Consider the following 19,053-nt stretch of genomic DNA (forward strand, 5'->3'; position numbering starts at 1 on the left):
ATGCTGGCTCACTATAGAAACACAGTCTCTGAGAACAAACACACACTTCTGCCAACACAGCCAGAGCAACAAAACAACACAAGCATCGGACGCTCTGCGGAGACTCCTGCTTTCTGCTGTTTTAAGCAGGCTGCCATATTTAAGTCAGTTAATCCTTTTTATTTAGCTGAATTAACCTTTTTGTCCGACATAAATCTTCATAAAATTAAAGCAAAATACGGCTGCGATGTAAGACAGGAAAGTAAACTCCGGCCCAGCACTTCCTAACAGCACACTTTATGTTGATGTAATTAGCACAAAATGAGGTGAAACCTGCAGCTCACTGTTGATGTTTGGAAACTCTCTTGTGGCCTGCGTTGATTTCTAAAGATGTAAGTTATGGAGCGAGATCAGGCTGGAAAAAAAAAAAACACTCTGGAGTCCACGGGGACACTGAGGCTCATATTTATGAATTCAGCTTTTCTTGGATGAAGCAGGTTCCTGCTGCTGCCAGCGACTATAACACAAAATATTCATGTAATGTATCAGCAGCATTTAACGAGGAAGAATGAATGGAGCTCTTCACTGCCGTACCGGACCAGAACACGACGTCCAGTCTGAAGACGGACGTCTAACGGGAAGATGGTAGTTAGATTTAATTTAACAGTGTCCTCCTCAGTTCTTCTTGCTGCCATATTAGATCCCATTTCTAAGAAACAATATTAACAGAAGCAGGGATTGCGTTTTCAGCTGTAATGGTTGTTTTTTTGTTTTTTTTTTTCATGTATAAATGAGTTTTGACGGAGAATATAATTTGTTCACATTGTAGCACCAAAACACTTTTGGTGCCAGACACACAAAAATCATTTCCATTAAATGTGCAGCTCGATTATAAATGTTATTTTTATTAGTAAACTAAACGCCCAAATACTTTGATATTCAGTGCTGTCTCGTGTGGGAGGAGAAAGGATGAAGAAATATTCTGGCCAAACTTAATTATTATTTTCTGAATGTAATTGTCATTCATCGTGTTTATTTTCTCGGAGCCTTTTGATGAAACCACTTCCCGCTCAAAAGTACCTGCAGTTTCTGTCGTCCTCGTGTTTGACCTGCCTGATGACCTGCCCATCAGTTTCTCTTCACATGTGTGGAAGCCTGTTTATATTGTGATATCTGTGTCTGTGTGTGCGCGCGCTTGTGTTCATCTCTTCAGATGTGTGTGCCTTGTCGGATTTGTAAACAGGAAGTGTGAGGATGCGTGCAGTCAGAGGACAAAGAGCCATGGGATTTCCCACAGTGACAGAGCCGCTCAGCTGAACGAGGCTTCCCGTGAGTGTGTGTGTGTGTGTTTCCTCTGACATGGGTGGGCCCCTTTATGCTCAGTGTAAATGGTGGACAGCTGATAAACAGCGTGGAGCCAATAGAGACCAATTATCGCAGTGAAGTATTTGTGGTTTTGAATTTAATCTGATCCAACGCTGCCATGTAACGAGTGTTCGAGCCCATGATGTGGTTTATTCTGAGCGTGTCAGCTGGTCTGGGATCAGCGCCTTAATCTCTGGATGTCGAGCAGTTGTCAGACAAAGCAGGGGCCGTCAGCTGGTTGGCTTTGTGTCCTCGGCTTTACTGTCTGAAAATGTGCAGCTGATAAAGTTAATGAGCTCAGATGGCCTGTAACAGCTGCAGAAGACGGACGAGTGTCACAGAGACACGAAGACTCCGTACAGGCCGAGAACACACAAATACAATAATTCATTTTATCCGCTAAAACCACCTGATCGGTACATGAGTGAGGTTTCTGCCAGATTACTCATTAGTTTGTGTGAATATGCACAACATATGTGTAACCGCTGTTTTTGGGTTTTTTCAGTGTGGTACGGGAATATTTTACTCACCATCAGATATGACGGTGTGTGAGGAAAGTATCTACCTCACAGAAATCTTTTCTTTGCCTTTCCTCTTTGAGTGATTCAGCTTCACTGAACATTAAATAAAGCAGATTTTAGCATCAGCTGCTTGGAAACGAAGAGAAACGAAGCTGCTTTGTTGGGAATTCAGCGGCATTAAAATCTGTAATGTGAGCGCAGAAACAGCAGGTTAGACCTCGACCTTTCTACAGCCTTAAGCAGAGACAAAGAGTTTGTTCTTTGCAATTCAGATTTGTTTCATTTTCGATTCTCTTGAGGACGTGTTTCATCAGCTCTGCTCCCTCTGGAGTCACAAACGTCTTCAACGTCTCTCATATGCAGCGTTACACCTGTGTGGAAACGGCAGAGTTCCCCACCAGACCGAAAAGACTTGAAGTTCACGTTGGCTTCAGGAGCTTTGAAGCTGTTTGGGAGTCAAACCACTAAGGTGTTCTCCAAAATACAGTACAATGTTTTTCCTCCTTGATGAGACATCTCTGATTCACAAAATGAGACCAAATGTCAATCACAGCTTATTTCCTAATGAGAGCACGATGTGTTACACAGTGTGGAAAGTAAATGACTGAAGATGTGGGCACAAAAAATAAATTAAAGGGAGGTTTATTTTCTCATTTAGCAGTGAGTCACTCCACAACAGCAACAAAGCCCCGCTGCATAACAGACGCAGGATGTCTGATGTCTGATTGAATAATCAATGGAAATAACATTTCATATTAAAATATTAAAGAAATGCCCATCAAAAGTTTCCAATGCTCAAAACGACGCCCTCAAAGTTCAGCTGCAGCAGCAACTCTTTGACATTTTTACTTTAGAAGTTATTTTAATTATTCATTAATGATAAAATGATGCTGTGGTGGAATTTTACACAATCTTTTTTCCTCTCTGTCCTCTCTGTGTCTCAACAATGTCTAGTTAGAAAAGAGAGGCATGAAATAAAATTTAAATTACTTGTGCTGTAGTTGTCTTATTAGGAGGAAGGACAAGCTGAAAGGCCAGCTAACCAAAGCTGTCATCTGATTTTTTATACATCATATGGACAGCTGATTATATAGATATTTATTTTGTTAGAAAATCATCACCGCTCCATCCAGAATGAGCCTTTTGGATCAGACTTCAGTAATTAAAGCGTCTGAATGGTGAAACGGATTCAGGCTGCAAACATTTGGACACACTTGTGTTAATAATCCAACACAGCAAACACACATCATAGAGCTGCCTGTTCTCATTCAGATTTGACCCTGATAATATTTTTTTCTGAAAACCTCCCAAACCTGAACTCACACATTTTCCAACCTTTGCCTCCACTTCCTCAGGTTTTAAATGTAAAAGTTCAAACCTGTCATTCTTATTTGTACATGCTGTTTATCATGCTAACCTTCGTGCTGTAAAGTAGACTCTAAAGTTACGCTGTGTGTGCGTTGTGTTGCGTGGGCGTGTTGCTTGCTGCCTCGTCTGTTTCTCTTCCTGTCTCTGTGTGACTCGAGCTGTTAACAGAGGATCTCTATGGTTGGAAAACTTGCTTTCACATCTCTGTGGGTGAGAACTAGCAAAGGGGTTTTGTGCCAATAAATGTCTTTAAGATGATAGATCCACTCCAAACATGTTGGCGAGGTGGCGCCACGGCTCAGAGGTGTGGCACATCTTGTGCACGTGTGAACAACTTGAGCCCAAAACTGGTTGTTTTACAGGATGTGTTTAGTGAGTGAGAGGAAACATCCTCCACACGCTTTCTTTTAAATTAGCAGTCTGAATCGAGTTTGATTGTTTTCTTTTCGTTTCGTGATGGGGAAAGTCATCACCGAGGGACATTTTCCTACACAGAGCTTTTCTTCAGCCGGCTGTCAGCCCACACTGCTCCGCTCAGTCACAGGTGGAGAGCGGCGGAGCAGCTGTGCAGCAGTTTTATCAGGGAAACAGGGAGCGGCCGTCCACAGTTTGGCTAACACCTTTTTCACCATTCTGTTATTGTACGCTGCAGAAAAAGGTGATTTCTGCTGGTTAAGGGATTAATCTTTGAAAGAAATCTATGAAAAATCCCCCTCTCTATCAGAACTTAATCAGTGCTTCAAAATAGTGGTTATTTATTTCCTTTATCACACCACAAATGAAAATTCTGCATAAAACATGATGAAACTTTCAAACTCAGCAGCCCCTCAAAAAAAAAGGAAAAGCAACTAAATATCTAATTTACCATATTATTTATGATATACATATTATACATATTATTTATTTACGATTTATATATCAGTCATTTAATTCAGGATCAAATTTTTGATATTCCTGCAGTTTCTCAGAGCTTTATGGAACGTATCTGATCCAACATTTTATGAAGCTAATTCCAGGGATTTAATGTTGAATTACACAACTGTGTATGTGATGTTGTGAATATATCAGAAAGAGAATAGATTAGATATATATGATTAAAGTACAAATAGTCTAATTGATGTTGATGTGAAGAAATAAAACTGATCCAAAATATAGCTCGACTAACTTAAAGTATTATGTTTCTTCTTTGGTGTCTGACTTCGACTCATCTCCTTAGTATAAAAATCAAAACTAAAACGTAACAGGTTCATTTTTTGAGCTAAGCTAATCTTAGCATGCATACATTGGATAAAGGCCGGATGGCTAATTCGTTTAAACCAGCAGCTTTGGTGATACTGAGGAATGATACGGTGAAGTTCTGCTGTGTGGTGGAAATGATGACAAAGACAATCATTTTGCACACTGAATGTTCTGGCCAGCAGCACCGTGACAGGACAGCTATCACAGTTAGCAGGAGAGCTAACCAGACTGGCTGCGTTCGTTCGTCACTACGGTCGCTCTGTCATTTTCTGCTCCATAATTTGTGGCCGTGCTGTAGATCTGGTGTTGTCTTTGGGAAACACGATTTGACCACCCGTCGTCCAGATGACTAAAAATGTACAGACATGTCACTGAAACACGTCTGCACAGAACGGGGGAGATCAGATAAAGAAACCTCAGTCCTGAGGAAGGCTGAAGATGGAGGGAGTGGTGAGTCGCTGGCTCACATCAGCAAACCGCTCCACCATCAGCTCTCTCAGCACATTAGCTTTGAGTCAAACTGCAATTATTTTGACCCTCCAGAGAAGAGAAAAAGCTCCCTGCTGTGTTTAGACCGAGTCCCCACCAGCCTCTAATCGCCATGTTTGACTCAGCTCAGGGTTCGCCTTCTGAAACAGCCTGCAGCTCTGGAAACCCTCAGAGCAGACGAGGACGAAAGGCCACAGAGCTCTGAAGGGGAATCCCAACGCATTACATTCTCTTTTCTTTGTGGTTACTTCACAAAAATGTTGCATCATTTAGAATCTGCAACAATCGTTGTCAAACACAAATCACTTTTATAGAAGAAGTTCAAAACTAAAAAAATCCTCAGAAAACGTCATTCACTGATGAATTTATGTTGAACAGCTGCTCTGAGTCACAAAATGAAAACCAAGACTTTAATTTGATTGTATGTTTTTGCATACAATCTAACCTAAAATGAACAGCTGCAAAAACATCACCCAATAAAGACAACACTAAAATATCCTACGCTGTAATTGTTGCACCAACGGATGTGAAGCTGTGATATGAACTCATTAAAAACAGTCAGTCACGCTGAGTTTATTTCTCCAAAGGGAAATGCTTCATTTTTACAAGAGACTTTTGACAACCCTGGTTGTGTTAAAATGTTTTACAGCCATTTTGAAGCAGATTATCACATTAGATAGAATCCAGGATGAAGGCTCTTCAGCTCATGTAGAACATGGAGATCTGTTTTCAGGGGTTTTTGTTTACATCCCTGCCATCTGCGGTAGCACCCCTCATATTTAAAGGTCAGATCCGGACACGAGGATCTGGATTCTGCTCTGCTCCTCAGCCAGGATGCTCTCAGTGACTCTTCAGGTTTTCATGATTCTGGAGTGTCCTCAGAGTCACGAGGTGTGTGAAGGTCGCACATGATGACTGCTGCTGCCACCACCTGCTGGGTTTCTGCTTTCCACCAGTTGTCCAGGTGTCGAGCTGCCGGCCAGGCGTGACTCATCTTCACATCGAGCGTCCGTCCAATCCTTTGGGTGTGTTTTTTTTTTTTTTTTGGTTTCTCACCCTGAATGAGGCATCAGCAGCATTGCGTCTCCCACTTCCTCCTGATTGTGCACATTTTTCTTAGAGCTGTGTTTTGAATGCACTGTGAAATTCAGGATTGCCTCAGGAGCCTGACAGATGTCACCATTTTTACCGCTCAGGCTCGAGGTGCTTCCTGTGATGGTGGTCGGCTCCGACTTCACAGCCTGCAAACTGACAACCTCAACCACATTTGTGACTCGTGGATGTTGGTGTTGAGGGTTTCTCACAGTTTTTGTAACGTTACGAGACTTTACACTCAGAGTGAGGATAATTATTGTATTTACCTGACGTCTAAAGTGAGGTTTGTGTGATTGCTGTGATCAGTACAGCTGATCATTTTCTGTTTCCATCAATCCAAACAGAGAGGAAGTATGACCTTCTGTTTGCCAGAGGTCTTTTCTCAAAGGCTGAACTGTGTGATACCGGAGGCAGCATAATTATTTGATGGCCATGTATTTGATGCCACAAAGGTTAAAGCTAAGAGCTCCCAGGCAAAACAAAACCTGCATCATCTGTTTGGTATAAATGATGAAGCGAATAAAACCGTGACGGACAGGGGTTGATAAGTTATTGTTTGCATTTCAGACAGCATGTTGCATGCTGGAGAGTAAACTTCCTCTCACACCACAGAGCAGAGACACTAACGTCGCTCCGAGCCAAAATGTCAAGCCACCACGGCTTCACTTTGGTTTGTGAGCCGCCTCCAGTTTGTAATTCGGCCATCGCCATCTTGGATTTTTTTAAAAGCAGAAGAAGCTTTTACGGCGTGTTTTAGTGTTTTATGGATTTATGGGTCTGACAATCAGCACATTTTTTATTATATCATCATCTCCTTCAATTTAATTGAATGTTGTAAAAGTTTGCAATCGGCACCTTGAAACCCAAAAATTGGAGGAAAGTACCGACCTCATAAAGATGAACATTTAAAGAACAGAGAGGGTTTTTTTTTTTTTTTTTGGAATGGCCCTTTAATAATGTCGACTTTTGCTTATTGGTTCTTTCAAAATGATTCCCCAACTTTTTAGATCCATTTAGGGATTCTAATTTATCCATCAGCCATCTTGTTGAAGGCGGGGCTGAGGAGGAGTGGGGGTGGAGCTGACGGCCTCTGGATGCCCCGCCCCCTGATCATGGGCTGTTTCCCTCTAAATGGGAGCATCATTCGAAAAACGAAAGAAGACTGAACGTTTTGTCGGGGATGCTTCTTGTGGGTCCAAGATGGGCCCGTTGTGTTACAAATTTTTGCACGCTGACTAACATGATGACAAACTGACTGACACGCACATCACAGGACGAACTTCTGCTTTTAGGTTCTCATGTGGTTTTAAAGGGCCGCTGCGTCTCGGTCAGATATGGTCTTAGATGAACTCTGACAGTAACTGAGGTGGGAAACCTTTGCTGTACGTTCTCCGCCCCGGCTTGGTTTTCAGTTTGTCCCTTTGTGTGTTTGTGTGTTGAGGCGGTTTAAGGTCCTTCCTCAAACAGCTTCCTTTAGTTGCTACTTCTCGCTCTCTCTTCCTTCTTTCTGACTCTCACAGAGATGTGGTCATATGTTGGTCTTCACCTGTGAGAGCAGCATCTTCATAAACCTCCCCAGCTCCGCCTGCTGCTCTCAGCTCGATGTGGTGAAGCAGCAGAAAAAAGTTGGAGGCGTTTCAGTTTAACCCAACATTGTGCTTTTGCTTTGTCGTTTCTCTGTGAGCGTCACTTTAATTTCAAAAATATTCATATAATATAAATTTATTGGAATCTGCTCTTGATGAGTGTTTGCAGAAATATGAAACTGTTTTTTAGAAAGAAAATATTTTTGAGAACCAACTTATGATACCTGCTGGTTAATCTTTTCTGGAGGGATTTCAGCAGGTTTTGTGTCCCGTGAGGGTTTAAAATTTTTAATCGTATTTCACACTTAACAGGATATTCAGCACCAGCAGCTTAAAACTGCCACTAACACTGTCCTCATATTCAGAGGTCGCATGTTTACACACCCACGTACAGCCAGGAAGAGCCCTTTGACAGCTGTCTTTATTCATTATTTATGAAACATTTTATTTTGAAATGTTGCTATCTATAGGAAGTTGCATTTATCCCAAAATCTATCTCAGCGAGGATCTGATCCTCGCTTCTGATTGGCCGACTGTTTCAGTGATTAAATAAAAGCAGGTTTCCATTAAGCACCCAGAGAAACCAAATCCTGCAAGATTTGATGCAGGTTTGCCCTGCTGGGGGTAAACGTGAGGGCAGTGTCAGCTTTGTTGTGACATCACAACGGCTGGTTTTAAGGTTTCTGAATCCAGACTGTGAGAATCTCCGTGAGAACCGAGACCTCTGAGATTTTCACTGGATTAATATAAAACCTGGACCTGATTCAGACTCAGACACCACACGGAGGTCTACCTTTAGGCCGGATGGACCTTTAACTCATCGTAAATGACCTGACATGATATTGGCAGTCAAAATGATTTCACGCTCACACACCTCCGTCCCTGAGGAGCAGCTGCCGGCTCCCCAGAGATGAAACCACGTTAGCATGTTCGTGTTCTTATCTCCTGAGTGGGTGCTAATTAGATTCTGCGGCTGTGATAGGAATCGTGCTCGTCCTCTTTCAGGTTCTGCTGAAGTAAGGACCTGAGAAACGTGAACAGATAAACCTCCATTCTTTTTAATCCCTGTCAATGCGTTATGCAACCGCGCCAGTAAAAACTTGTGTAACATAATGAAAGTTCAGACATCTGTCTCCGCAGTTAACTCCAACCTCCGTTGTTTTGTAGAATTAAGACTCAAATATTTTCACTGGATGCCGAGTGATGTTGAGGAGGGCTCAGCCTTCTGTGCTTCTGTGGTTATTTCACACGATCGATGCTAATATCGGTCCTGGTTCCGTCCCGGCCTGGGGCCTCCAAAGACACCCGGTTCGGGTTCATTGGTGACTCTCATGGTCCGTAGGTCTGCGTGGTTGTTGGTCTCCCCGCCCCTCAGGACCTGCAAACAGTTAAGAGCTAGAAGAGGAATGAATGAATGAACAATGTTCATATCTTCCTACACGTTATTTGTTCTCCTCCATGCTGCTTCACTGGAGCTTCTGAGGACTCGTCACCTTCTCTGACTTCTGATCCAGACTGTTCTGCCCCCAGATGTCTTCTCAGTTTTACTCACAGCTTCATAAATACGTTTGATTTATTGGAAATGAAAAGCTAAATTACACTGATGGGACGAAAGTAATCTGCATTTCTGACTGTTGTTGTATCTGCCATTTAACAGACAATTAATCCAAAAATTTTAATACAAATAAGATTTTTAAGAATAATTTCAAAACTTGTTAAGACATAACATTTGTACCTTTGTTTGGGAAATTCAAAATAAACTTGGGAATTAACTGCAACTTACTGTTTTTATGTTTAAAATCAAATATTACACACAAATTCTGGAACATTTCATGTTATTTTCTTTTTTTGTCGTAGACAACTTTTGATCTATTGCTGTAATTTTTAACAGTCCTGCAGAATGAGTTTCATTTAATGCCCTTCTCATGTAAAGCAGCTGAACCAAACTGACTCAATAATAATAATTTTCTTACGTTTTGAATGTTCCTTCATTTAATCATGGAAAGAGTTTAGAGTTTAAAAAAACTACACAGAAGGTGGATAACAACACTAAATAAATTGAGGTAAATGGACAAATAAGGATGAACTACCTGCATTATTAATTGTCTGAGATCCTTTCAGCCTCTTTCACATTTTGCAGGTTTTTGTATCTGCACTGTGGAACAAATGAATGAATTTGATTTGACTGAATCAAATTGCTGGCAGACTGTGAACACAAACTGAAGCTTGTGGAAAGGGACCAGATAGTTTGTTGAGTAATTTCCTTCCAAGGCCAAAATGTTTGTCTTTGACTGACTGACATCATCAGGCTTAAATGCAGTTGATTCTTGTCATGCCGGGCCAACAATTTAATTTTATTTTTATTTATTTATTTATTTTAGTAAATTTAGCAGTGACAGGAAATGAAGGTTGTTTCTTCCACCACAGCCAGGAAAAAAAATCCTCGCGTTTTTCTGTCCCGGCCTTCAGCTGCTGAATTTCTTTTTATTCTTTTCAGGCAGTCAAACCAGAAATGACTTGAATAATTCACCAGTTTTCTTTTTCCAGTGACACTGTTCCCCACTCCAGTGGCATTTCTGTTCAGTCAACAACTTTGAACGTCTCCCAGATTTTCTTCTCCTCCTTTTTAAGCCCCCACTTGCATCTCAGGCCGTGTTTATAGTCAGAGTTTCCACATAGGTGTGGAACCAGAACAGTTCTCCTTTTATTTGCCATCTTCTGCAGGAAAAGTCCTGAAGATGCAAAACTCCTGTGTGCAGAGGAAGCAGCTTCTCCTTCACAGTAGACGGGTCATTTGTAGGTGAACCCTCTCTGTGCTGTCGAGGTTAATTGAATTTCTCCCCCCCTCTGTTTCAGGCTCAAAGCTCTGGTATCAACAGGAGGTCGCAATGTGCAAGCGGCATGTGACTGGTGAGTTTAAACAACTGTGTATACTCTGCATTCACACACACATTCAGCCGGCTGTGCGAACACTGCCCTCTGCTGTAGAAGGCTTTTCATGCAACTCAAAGCAAACTCAGTGGCCTTTGTGGGTCATAATAAGGATATTACCCTCCTTTTAGCATCATTATTACTTCATTCTATCATTTAACTATCTCTGAGGTTTGAAGCCCGTTTTTTAAAGACCTGCAGAAAAGCACAAAGCACAAAAACAATAACAACAAACAGATAATAATGCTCAACAAAGAAAGTCGTCTCAGGATATACACAAAATACAGCAGTCATGAGTTACACGTGAATCAGAGATAAACCCGGTTCTGTTCGGCCTGTGTGGGTTTTCTCTCGGTGCTCTGACTCTCAATTAACTGTGGGCGTGAATGTTTGTGTGATTCAGAAGTGGACAATAAAGGTTTCTTCTTCTTCTGTTAATGTGAAAGTGAAAGGTTGTCTCCATGTGTCCGCCCTGTAATTAACTGCCAACCTGTCCAGGATGTAGACCGATCCTGCCGGGACACAGAGAGGGTGTGACTAACGGCTGGACAGTGAGCCCACGCTGGGTTACCTTTAATGTCTAACAGTCAGACTTCACACAAAACCCAGAACCTTCTTCCTCTGAGGTGACAGAGCCAGCCACTGTACCACCGGGCCGCCCAGAGAATCAAATCAGTTCTATCCACATTCACCACACGTTTGAGTCCAGACTGTAGAATATTTTATGCCGGTTGTTGATCATGAGAGAAGCTCTGGTGTAGAGCGATGAGCTCCAGTTCAATCACCTGAAATGAAAGTGGGCTGAACACAGAGCCCTGAGGCTACCTGTTGGTAAGAACCGAGTCTGGCTGAAGGAGGAAGTGCAGTTTTTTCCCATTAAACTTCACATTGTCAGGTATTTGAAGGGCACGGAGCAGATTCATTTAAAGCCACGGAACAGTTTTGTGTCCCATAATCTCAGTTTGAGAACGAAAATGTTCCGATGATAAAGCAGCTTACCTCCATCTCTCCCACAGGCTGTTCTCCCACGTGGACGACCCCTTCCTGGACGACTCCCTGCCCAGGGAGTTCGTCCTGTACCTGCGACCCAGTGGACCTCTGCAGAACCAGCTCTCCCACTTCTGGCAGCAGAGCCGGGTCACCTGTGGCAAAAACAAAGCCCACAACATCTTCCCCCACATCACCCTCTGCCAGTTCTTCATGGTGAGCGCCACCGAACCCCGGCTGAATTTCAATGAAGGCAGATGGTTAAAGGTTGTTAGAGGTTTTAATGTCGGGCCCCCAGACGGAGTAAATATCATTTGGATTCTCTCAGACGTGAAGCTCAAGCTGATGTGACGACATTTTGGTTATGAATCCAACAGCAGATAAATAAAAAGTCACCATTTTACATATTCCTTCACGCCAGTTTCATGGTTGGAATTTTATGCTGCAGAACTCCTCATACTTTGTGTTTGTCCCTGTGGAACTAACTTCTTGTTTACATTCAGCGTTACTCACCAAAACATGTTTGTGCGTCTCCTGCTTCTCCGTGTTTACATCCAGCTCTTTATTTATCAGGCACTTTTGCTGGTCTGTGCTGTAAACCAGCAAAAGCGGCTGAAACAGGAGGCAGGAACACGTTTCACATCTGTCGTACACACATCGTCATAAAAAAAAAACAAAAACCCTAAAACAGAGACCTTCAGCTGGAGAGGGTGATCTGCAAAGGCGTTATTAAAAGTCCACATGGGCTGGAGCTGTATTCTATCCAATGAATGTGATTATTGAAGTCTATGGGAAAAGTAAACGTGTTCCGTGTCCTATAAGGTCTCTAAGGCGTCTCTGTCCTTCACAGTGTGCAGACCATAAAGCTGAAGCTCTATGTGAGGCCCTCCAGGCCACCGTCCAGCAGTGGCGGGGTCGATTCCCCAGCCCGCTGCCGCTGGAGCTCTACACGTCCTCCAACTTCATCGGCCTGTTCGTGGAGGAGCAGGTGGCCGACGTCCTCAAGCAGTTTGCCGCTGACTTCGCCACCGAAGCTGCAAGGAAGGCAGGTAAGAAACGTGTACCCACAATGCCCTGGGTTTGGATCCGTCACATCCTGAGTGTTTTTAAACACAGATGAAAATGAGCCTGGTCTCTGAAGCTGCTGAGTGTCAGATCAGATCAGCACTAATGCCCTGTCACATTTCTGCTTCATGGTCCTCAGCTTTAAAATCACATTTGGAATCGTTGATAGATTCACAGCGTGACCAATAAAACTACTGAAGTGTGTTTTCTACACGTTCAGCAAGCGCGCTGCCGCCTCGGCTTCATCAGCCTCTGTGAAGAATAAGAAGAACAGATTTGGTTTTCAGAAAAACATTTTTATCCGATTGGAATATATCCTGCTGTTCAAACTGTAAATGAGTCTGAGCCGTCCTGAGCCAACCATCGAGGTTTTGTCCAAAGCCACAGTGGACCGGCCAATCGTGTTTTTAACTGTGAAAGCAGCAGAGTCTGAGCTCTCCCCTTCTGTTTCTCATGCAGAGGTCCACGTGGAGCCTCATAAGAAGCAGCTCCATGTAACTCTGGCGTACAACTTCCCCAGCGATCACCTGCCATCGCTGGAAAAACTGGCCAAAGGCATCGAAGTGAAGCTGGGCTGTGATTGGCTGGCTGTCCTGTTCTCCCGGGACATCCGGTTTGCTAACCATGAGGTAGCCATTATTCGGACTAACCAGATCACAGACGTGGATTCGTTGTAAATGTCAGTAACTGACGGTGTCCGTGTGCAGACGCTGCGGGTGATGTACCCCTACACGCCTCAGAACGAGGACGAGCTGGAGCTGGTTCCCGGGGACTTCGTCTTCATCTCTCCGGTGGACCAGACCAGCACCAGTGAGGGCTGGGTGTACGGGACCTCGCTCGCGTCCGGGCTGTCCGGCCTGCTGCCTGAGAACTACGTCAGCCTGGCCGATGAGTCCGACACCTGGGTCTTTCATGGGTGAGCTTATTCAGTCGCCTGGTGGTTTTGGTGAGGACCTTTAATGTCTCCCTTCAGAGTGGAGACCTTCACATTTTTAAAAATACCTTCACCACTTAGAAAACCTTGGATATTTCACTTTGGATGAGTTGCAGACATAAAAGGTATTTCGTTGAAGACGAAATGGATCAGTTTTTCCTGATTGGTTCATCTCTTCGTCCCCAACAGCTCCCACTCGTTCTTCAGCTGTGGCCCCAGTGACAGGACAGGTAAGGACAGAGGGATGTTTGACGGACTGCTGGACAGTCGCCGCCCTGATAACTCCAGTCCCGGAGACACGCCCACCCTCAGCCTCATCTGTCACCCGATGCAGGTAATTTTGCATCTAAAATGAAACATCTCTGAGGCTTTCTGCAGTTGATGGCGCTGTAACGAAGTGTTTCCACTCCCAGCAGGTCCTGCGGATCAGCGGAGGTCAACCCCGGCAGTCCAAACGGACGCTGTTTGTCTGCCGACACGGTGAGAGGATGGACGTGGTGTTTGGGAAACACTGGCTGTCCCTCTGCTCAGACAGTAAAGGTGAGGACATCCAGTCAAATCAGAGGCCAAACTCTTTCTAGAATGACTTAAAGAGACCCAACAGATCCTCCCATGAGCAGGAAAAACTTCTCTGAGAGGCAGAAACCTCAGGCAGACCTGGAAACGGGGGGGGCGCCATGTGCCTCGACCGGTTGGGTTGAGAGAGGGAGGGTTGGACTGCAGGAATGAGGAAATGAAGACTTGTGTGTCTTTGTTGTCCTGCAGGTAGATATGTGCGCTCCAATCTGAACATGCCCCCGAGTTTGCCTCTGTGGGGGGGGCAGAGAGACTACGACATGGACACTCCTCTCACCGTGTTCGGGTCCACGCAGGCTCGACTCATCGGTAGGCCGCCCGTTCAGATCTCCGTGATGAGCTGGCCCGCTGAAGCTCACAGTTTCCAAACTAGTTGTGTGTTTGTTTTGTGATCTTCCAGGGGAGGCGCTGTTGGAGAGCAACACAGCGATCGACTTCGTTTACTGTTCCCCGTCTCTGCGGTGCGTTCAGACGGCGCAGAACATCCTGAAAGGTGACGCACTGATCCTGACCAGATGGCATCGGTCATGCGCAGTGGTTGATTGATCAGTTGTGTTTGTGCGATCAGGTCTGCAGCAGGATGGAAAACTGAAGGTCAGAGTGGAACCGGGACTTTTTGAATGGACCAAGTGGGTTTCCGGGACCTCCCTGCCGGCGTGGATTCCCCCGACTGACCTGGCTGCGGCGCACTTCAGCGTGGACACGATGTACAGGTGATACAAACAACGACACACACTGCACTACCTGCTCTGTTGTTTATCAGCGCATCTGATTTTCACTGAAAATCACGTCCTGTACGGAGCAGTTCATCACGTGTCTGTGGTTTTTCTCGTAACTTCTTTGTGTCCATATAGACCTCTGATCCCCGTCAGCAAGCTCACTGTGTCCGAATCCTACGAGAACTACATGAGTCGGAGCTACCAAGTGACCAAAGACATCCTGTCAGACTGCAAAAACACTGGTAAGACCAACACAGGAACGCAGAGTTTGTGTCGGTGAACTCTTCCTTTGTTCTTTTATATTCTCATGTGTTTGTGCTCTGCTGATATTGCATCCTGCCTGGCTTTTCACTCTCCGTAGGAAACAACGTGCTGATTGTGGCCCACGCTTCTTCCTTAGAGGCCTGCACCCGCCAGCTGCAGGGCCGCAGCCCACAGAGCGCCAAGGACTTCATCCAAGTCGTCCGAAAGGTCTGTTCACCACATCTCCTTCTCCTCTGTCTGTAGATCATCAGCTCCAGATGGCTTCCCTTCCTCATCCCCATTGTGGCTGGAGCTGCAGAATCAGGGTGTGTGCTCATAAAACCTCAGAGATGTGAGTTATCCACTTGAGTAAATAGTAGAAAAGAAGACATCATTTGGTTCAGATGTTCAGAAAACGTTTTCGTTTTCACTCAGCAGCAGATGGCCAGCCTGCAGATTCACTACGGCTCATTTTATTTTGATGATTTTTGCATTGAAGCGCTCGCTGGGCGACTCCCTCAGTGACACAACGTTCCTGCTGCTTGTGGATTCCAACCAGACCGAACTTCCTCTTTAGATAATGCTTCTTTGTCTGGCTGCTCATTAGGGAGAAAACCGCTTCACAAGCTTTTGGAACTCAGGTCAGAAGTTTCAAACCCACCAAACAAACGATTTTCTTTTGAGAAACTCAGGAAGGGACGGAGGATTGGAAATACTAAAATCCAAACAACCCAAAGAAAGAAACGAAGAATAAAAAGTGTTTCCTTTGTCAGGGTTTACAGTTGAACAGTTTTTAGCATCACTCTAACAAAATGTGAGAAAAATATTATTTTATACGACTTTAACACAAATGGACTGAACCAAATGTCCCTCCACTGGATATCTATATTCTTCATCCCTGCCCTGAAAATGTACTGTCAATGATTTCATGCCTTTGTGGGAGGAAGCTGCAGAAGCAGCACAGACAGGAAGAACTCGCAGACTTCACACAGAAAGGCTCCGGGTTCGAACCCCGAACCGCTGCAGCACCTGACCAAACCAAAACTGTTGTTGAAAAGCTTCAGACCTAAATGTTGTCTAACTGCATCTGCTCCTCCTCAGATCCCCTACCTGGGCTTCTGCTCCTGTGAGGAGCAGGGAGACACGGGGGTGTGGCAGTTAATGGACCCTCCCATCCTCCCCCTCACACATGGACCGAACCACACCTTCGACTGGAGGGAGGCGCTTCTTCAAGAATGATGTCCGACCCCTCGTACTGCACTCCCACAGACTGCAGGAGCAGCTTCCTGACCCGGACTGATCTCATCGGAGGTTCAGCTAAATTTATGTATGATGTTTGTTTCGTGCTTTTTTTTTTTTTTTTTTTGAAGGACAGTGAAGAAGAGGCTGGCTTTTCTGGAAGTCAGTCTGACCGTGTTTATTAAGATATCTTCAGTCAAGTCTCAGCAAATTTTGTGAAATTAGCATTAGCATTAGCTCAGCATACATTTTCCCCAACAGCGTCGAGGGTTCAGACTTATTGACACCGTTTAGAGTCCTCCTTGTTTCCTTCGGGTTCAGACCGTTAATGTTGAACATGAGCCGTGTCTGAATCTCTCAGTTTAATGAGCAGTGAAACAGCTGCAGTTTCACATCTGATGCGTCACATTTAGTTCGTTTACATGAATTCTACAGTGACTGTTGTGCGTTTGGACACAGTTGTGACTAAACTGCTGAAACTAGCATCAGCATGACAATGGGACCAGTTTGTGTTTAGTTTAGTGTCACCTTCCATGTTCACCGACATATCTCTCATGCTAAATAACAGGCTACATTAACACAGCCCCGTTAGACGGCCGTTTTCAGGTCACTGACTTCGATCAGTCTGCAGTTGTTGATTTAGTTCAGCATGAACAAACTGAGGGGACATTTTGTCCAAAATACTTCACTTTCATTCCAGTTTGTGCTTCTTTCACAAAATTTGATGAGACTATTGAGCGCGAGAGTTAAACCAGAAAGAGAAATGCTAAATGTAATTCCCCCCCCCGTGCCCCCCGTTGTCTCCGTTCTGATGCCACATGTAGCACATACAGTACAGTTGTGTAGTGTATGTACAAAAAAAAACAAACATCCGCAACTATAACAGCACAACCTGCACTATTGACAATCACACAGTAGCTTCTTGATTCTGGTCCAGCAACATTTTGAATCCATGTTTGTGGTTTGTTGTTCACGGGTTCAGAGTAGCTGTAAATAATCATATTTTAAAGAAGAAGAAAAACTAGTCTTCCAATTTCATTTCTATTTATTTATAAACATTTGTTTGAGATGTTACAAGCTTAAAAAAAAACAAGACGAAACAAGAATTTATCTCAGGTGTCCTCTGAATCTAGAAACCGTCCCGTCGATGGAGTGACTGACTGAATTAAAGTGAAGTCAGCTGATAGTTGATACTCATCACACGTTAAAGCAGTGTGTGTGTGTGTGTGTGTGTGTGTGTGTGTGTGTGAGGAGCATCAGAGCAGCTGCACGTTTTCACTGATATTTATTAACCGCTCTTTGTTCTGGGTGAGACTTTCGTTGCTGCACTTCCTGTCTGACATCAGGTGTTTTCTGAAGCGTCGGGAACTCCTTCAGTCTGCTTCACTCCGTTTTCCCTCCAACATCGTTTGTGTGGCTTGAACATGGAACGGGCATCACCAACCACAATCCAACCATACTGCTCTTTTCATTGGTCCATGCAGACAACACTTCCTGTACACGAATCAGTGTTTATAAAGTTTGCGGTGAGACTGTGGCGCCTCACATGACTTCCAATTAAATATATTAGAAAAGACATGTTTCTAAATTATGATGAATTCATTTGAAGAGTGAAGAGAAGCCATATTGTTTTTTTATTGTCTGAACATATCAAGAAACATACAGAAATGAATTAATTTAACTTTTCTTCTGTTGGAATCAGAAGAAAAGTTTCATTGGTCGGATAATTTAAGAAAGTTGTGTTTGTGAAGCGAGTAAAGGAAGAAGCTGTCTTTTTTCAACAGCTGTAATATTTTCATATTTTGAGTAAATTGTGTTTATTTGCAATTCGTTTGACAGAACATGAAACGGAAGCATCTTTTTTTTCTCCATAGCAATAAAATAAAATAAAAAAAACTAAAGGTGTGCGCACTTAACTATCCATCTATGCTGCAAAAACTGTAAAGGAAAACAAACTAAATAAAATCCTACACCCTCCATTTTGTTCTATTCTCACCTTCTCATGTAGAAAAACTTTCTGGAACATAAAACTTTTTCATATTTTAAACTATGAACTATCTCCCACAAAGAAATTTGGACTCATCTCCAGTCAGTCATATTATCAGTGTAGTTAACTATCACTGGTTAAATTCTATTTTTTGAATCAGTTGTGAAAATTCAAAAATAAGCATTTTAATTTAAAATAAAAAATGGGCCCCAGCAGAATGAAGGGAAGTCTCTACAACAAGGTCATGCTAATAATAAATGGAGTAAATTTTGACGGGCAGGCGGCTCAGAGGTGGCCGGTTTTTCAAATGTGGTTACAGATGCATGATGGGTAAAACGGAGAGGACAACGAGGACATCATGTCTCTCAGTATGGACGTGGACACGGAGCCTCCGAAATGGCCCATAGCTCCGGACAGTTACATCCCCAACTTGGTGATCTGGAGCTGGAGGTGGAAAGGGAGGGAGCTGAGCCGGACGGAGCCGCAGGATGACTTTATCTTCTCCGGCCTTCGTCACCATGACAACAGCAGCGAGGAGGAGGATGCAAGCACGAGAGTCTTCTGGTTCATCCTGGACGAAGAGGAAGAGGAGGAGGAGGAGGAAGAGATGCATGGTGTGAAAAGGAGGAAATAAAGCAGAACTGGAGCGAAAAGAGGAAACGAAGACAGAGACGGATGTTTGGAGAGAAAAGTGGAAGAAAAGGAAGAAGGAGGGAAAGAAAGTGACACA

At 43.8% G+C, this 19,053-nt stretch overlaps 1 protein-coding gene across 4 annotated transcripts in view; it reads left to right on the forward strand.

Annotated features, from left to right (window-relative positions):
* Positions 1-18,308, forward strand: part of ubash3bb (ubiquitin associated and SH3 domain containing Bb) — a 29,505-nt gene extending 11,197 nt beyond the window's left edge. The window contains exons 2-14 of one of the 4 annotated variants that reach the window (XM_029517194.1): positions 10,499-10,552; positions 11,590-11,776; positions 12,411-12,609; positions 13,085-13,254; positions 13,333-13,541; positions 13,749-13,893; positions 13,973-14,099; positions 14,325-14,444; positions 14,536-14,628; positions 14,704-14,848; positions 14,990-15,096; positions 15,362-15,423; positions 16,199-18,308. In XM_029517194.1, coding sequence (XP_029373054.1) covers positions 10,499-10,552; positions 11,590-11,776; positions 12,411-12,609; positions 13,085-13,254; positions 13,333-13,541; positions 13,749-13,893; positions 13,973-14,099; positions 14,325-14,444; positions 14,536-14,628; positions 14,704-14,848; positions 14,990-15,096; positions 15,362-15,423; positions 16,199-16,336 — 1,756 coding nt within the window. In that variant the 3' untranslated portion in view covers positions 16,337-18,308. Of the gene's footprint in view, positions 1-10,498; positions 10,553-11,589; positions 11,777-12,410; positions 12,610-13,084; positions 13,255-13,332; positions 13,542-13,748; positions 13,894-13,972; positions 14,100-14,324; positions 14,445-14,535; positions 14,629-14,703; positions 14,849-14,989; positions 15,097-15,215; positions 15,326-15,361; positions 15,450-16,198 lie in introns of all 4 variants that reach the window. The other 3 variants (XM_029517195.1, XM_029517192.1, XM_029517193.1) reach the window with 3 other exon arrangements.
* Positions 18,309-19,053: the final 745 nt, after the last annotated feature.

Source organism: Echeneis naucrates, chromosome 13 (genome assembly GCF_900963305.1).
Source record: "Echeneis naucrates chromosome 13, fEcheNa1.1, whole genome shotgun sequence".
Lineage (NCBI taxonomy): Eukaryota > Metazoa > Chordata > Actinopteri > Carangiformes > Echeneidae > Echeneis > Echeneis naucrates.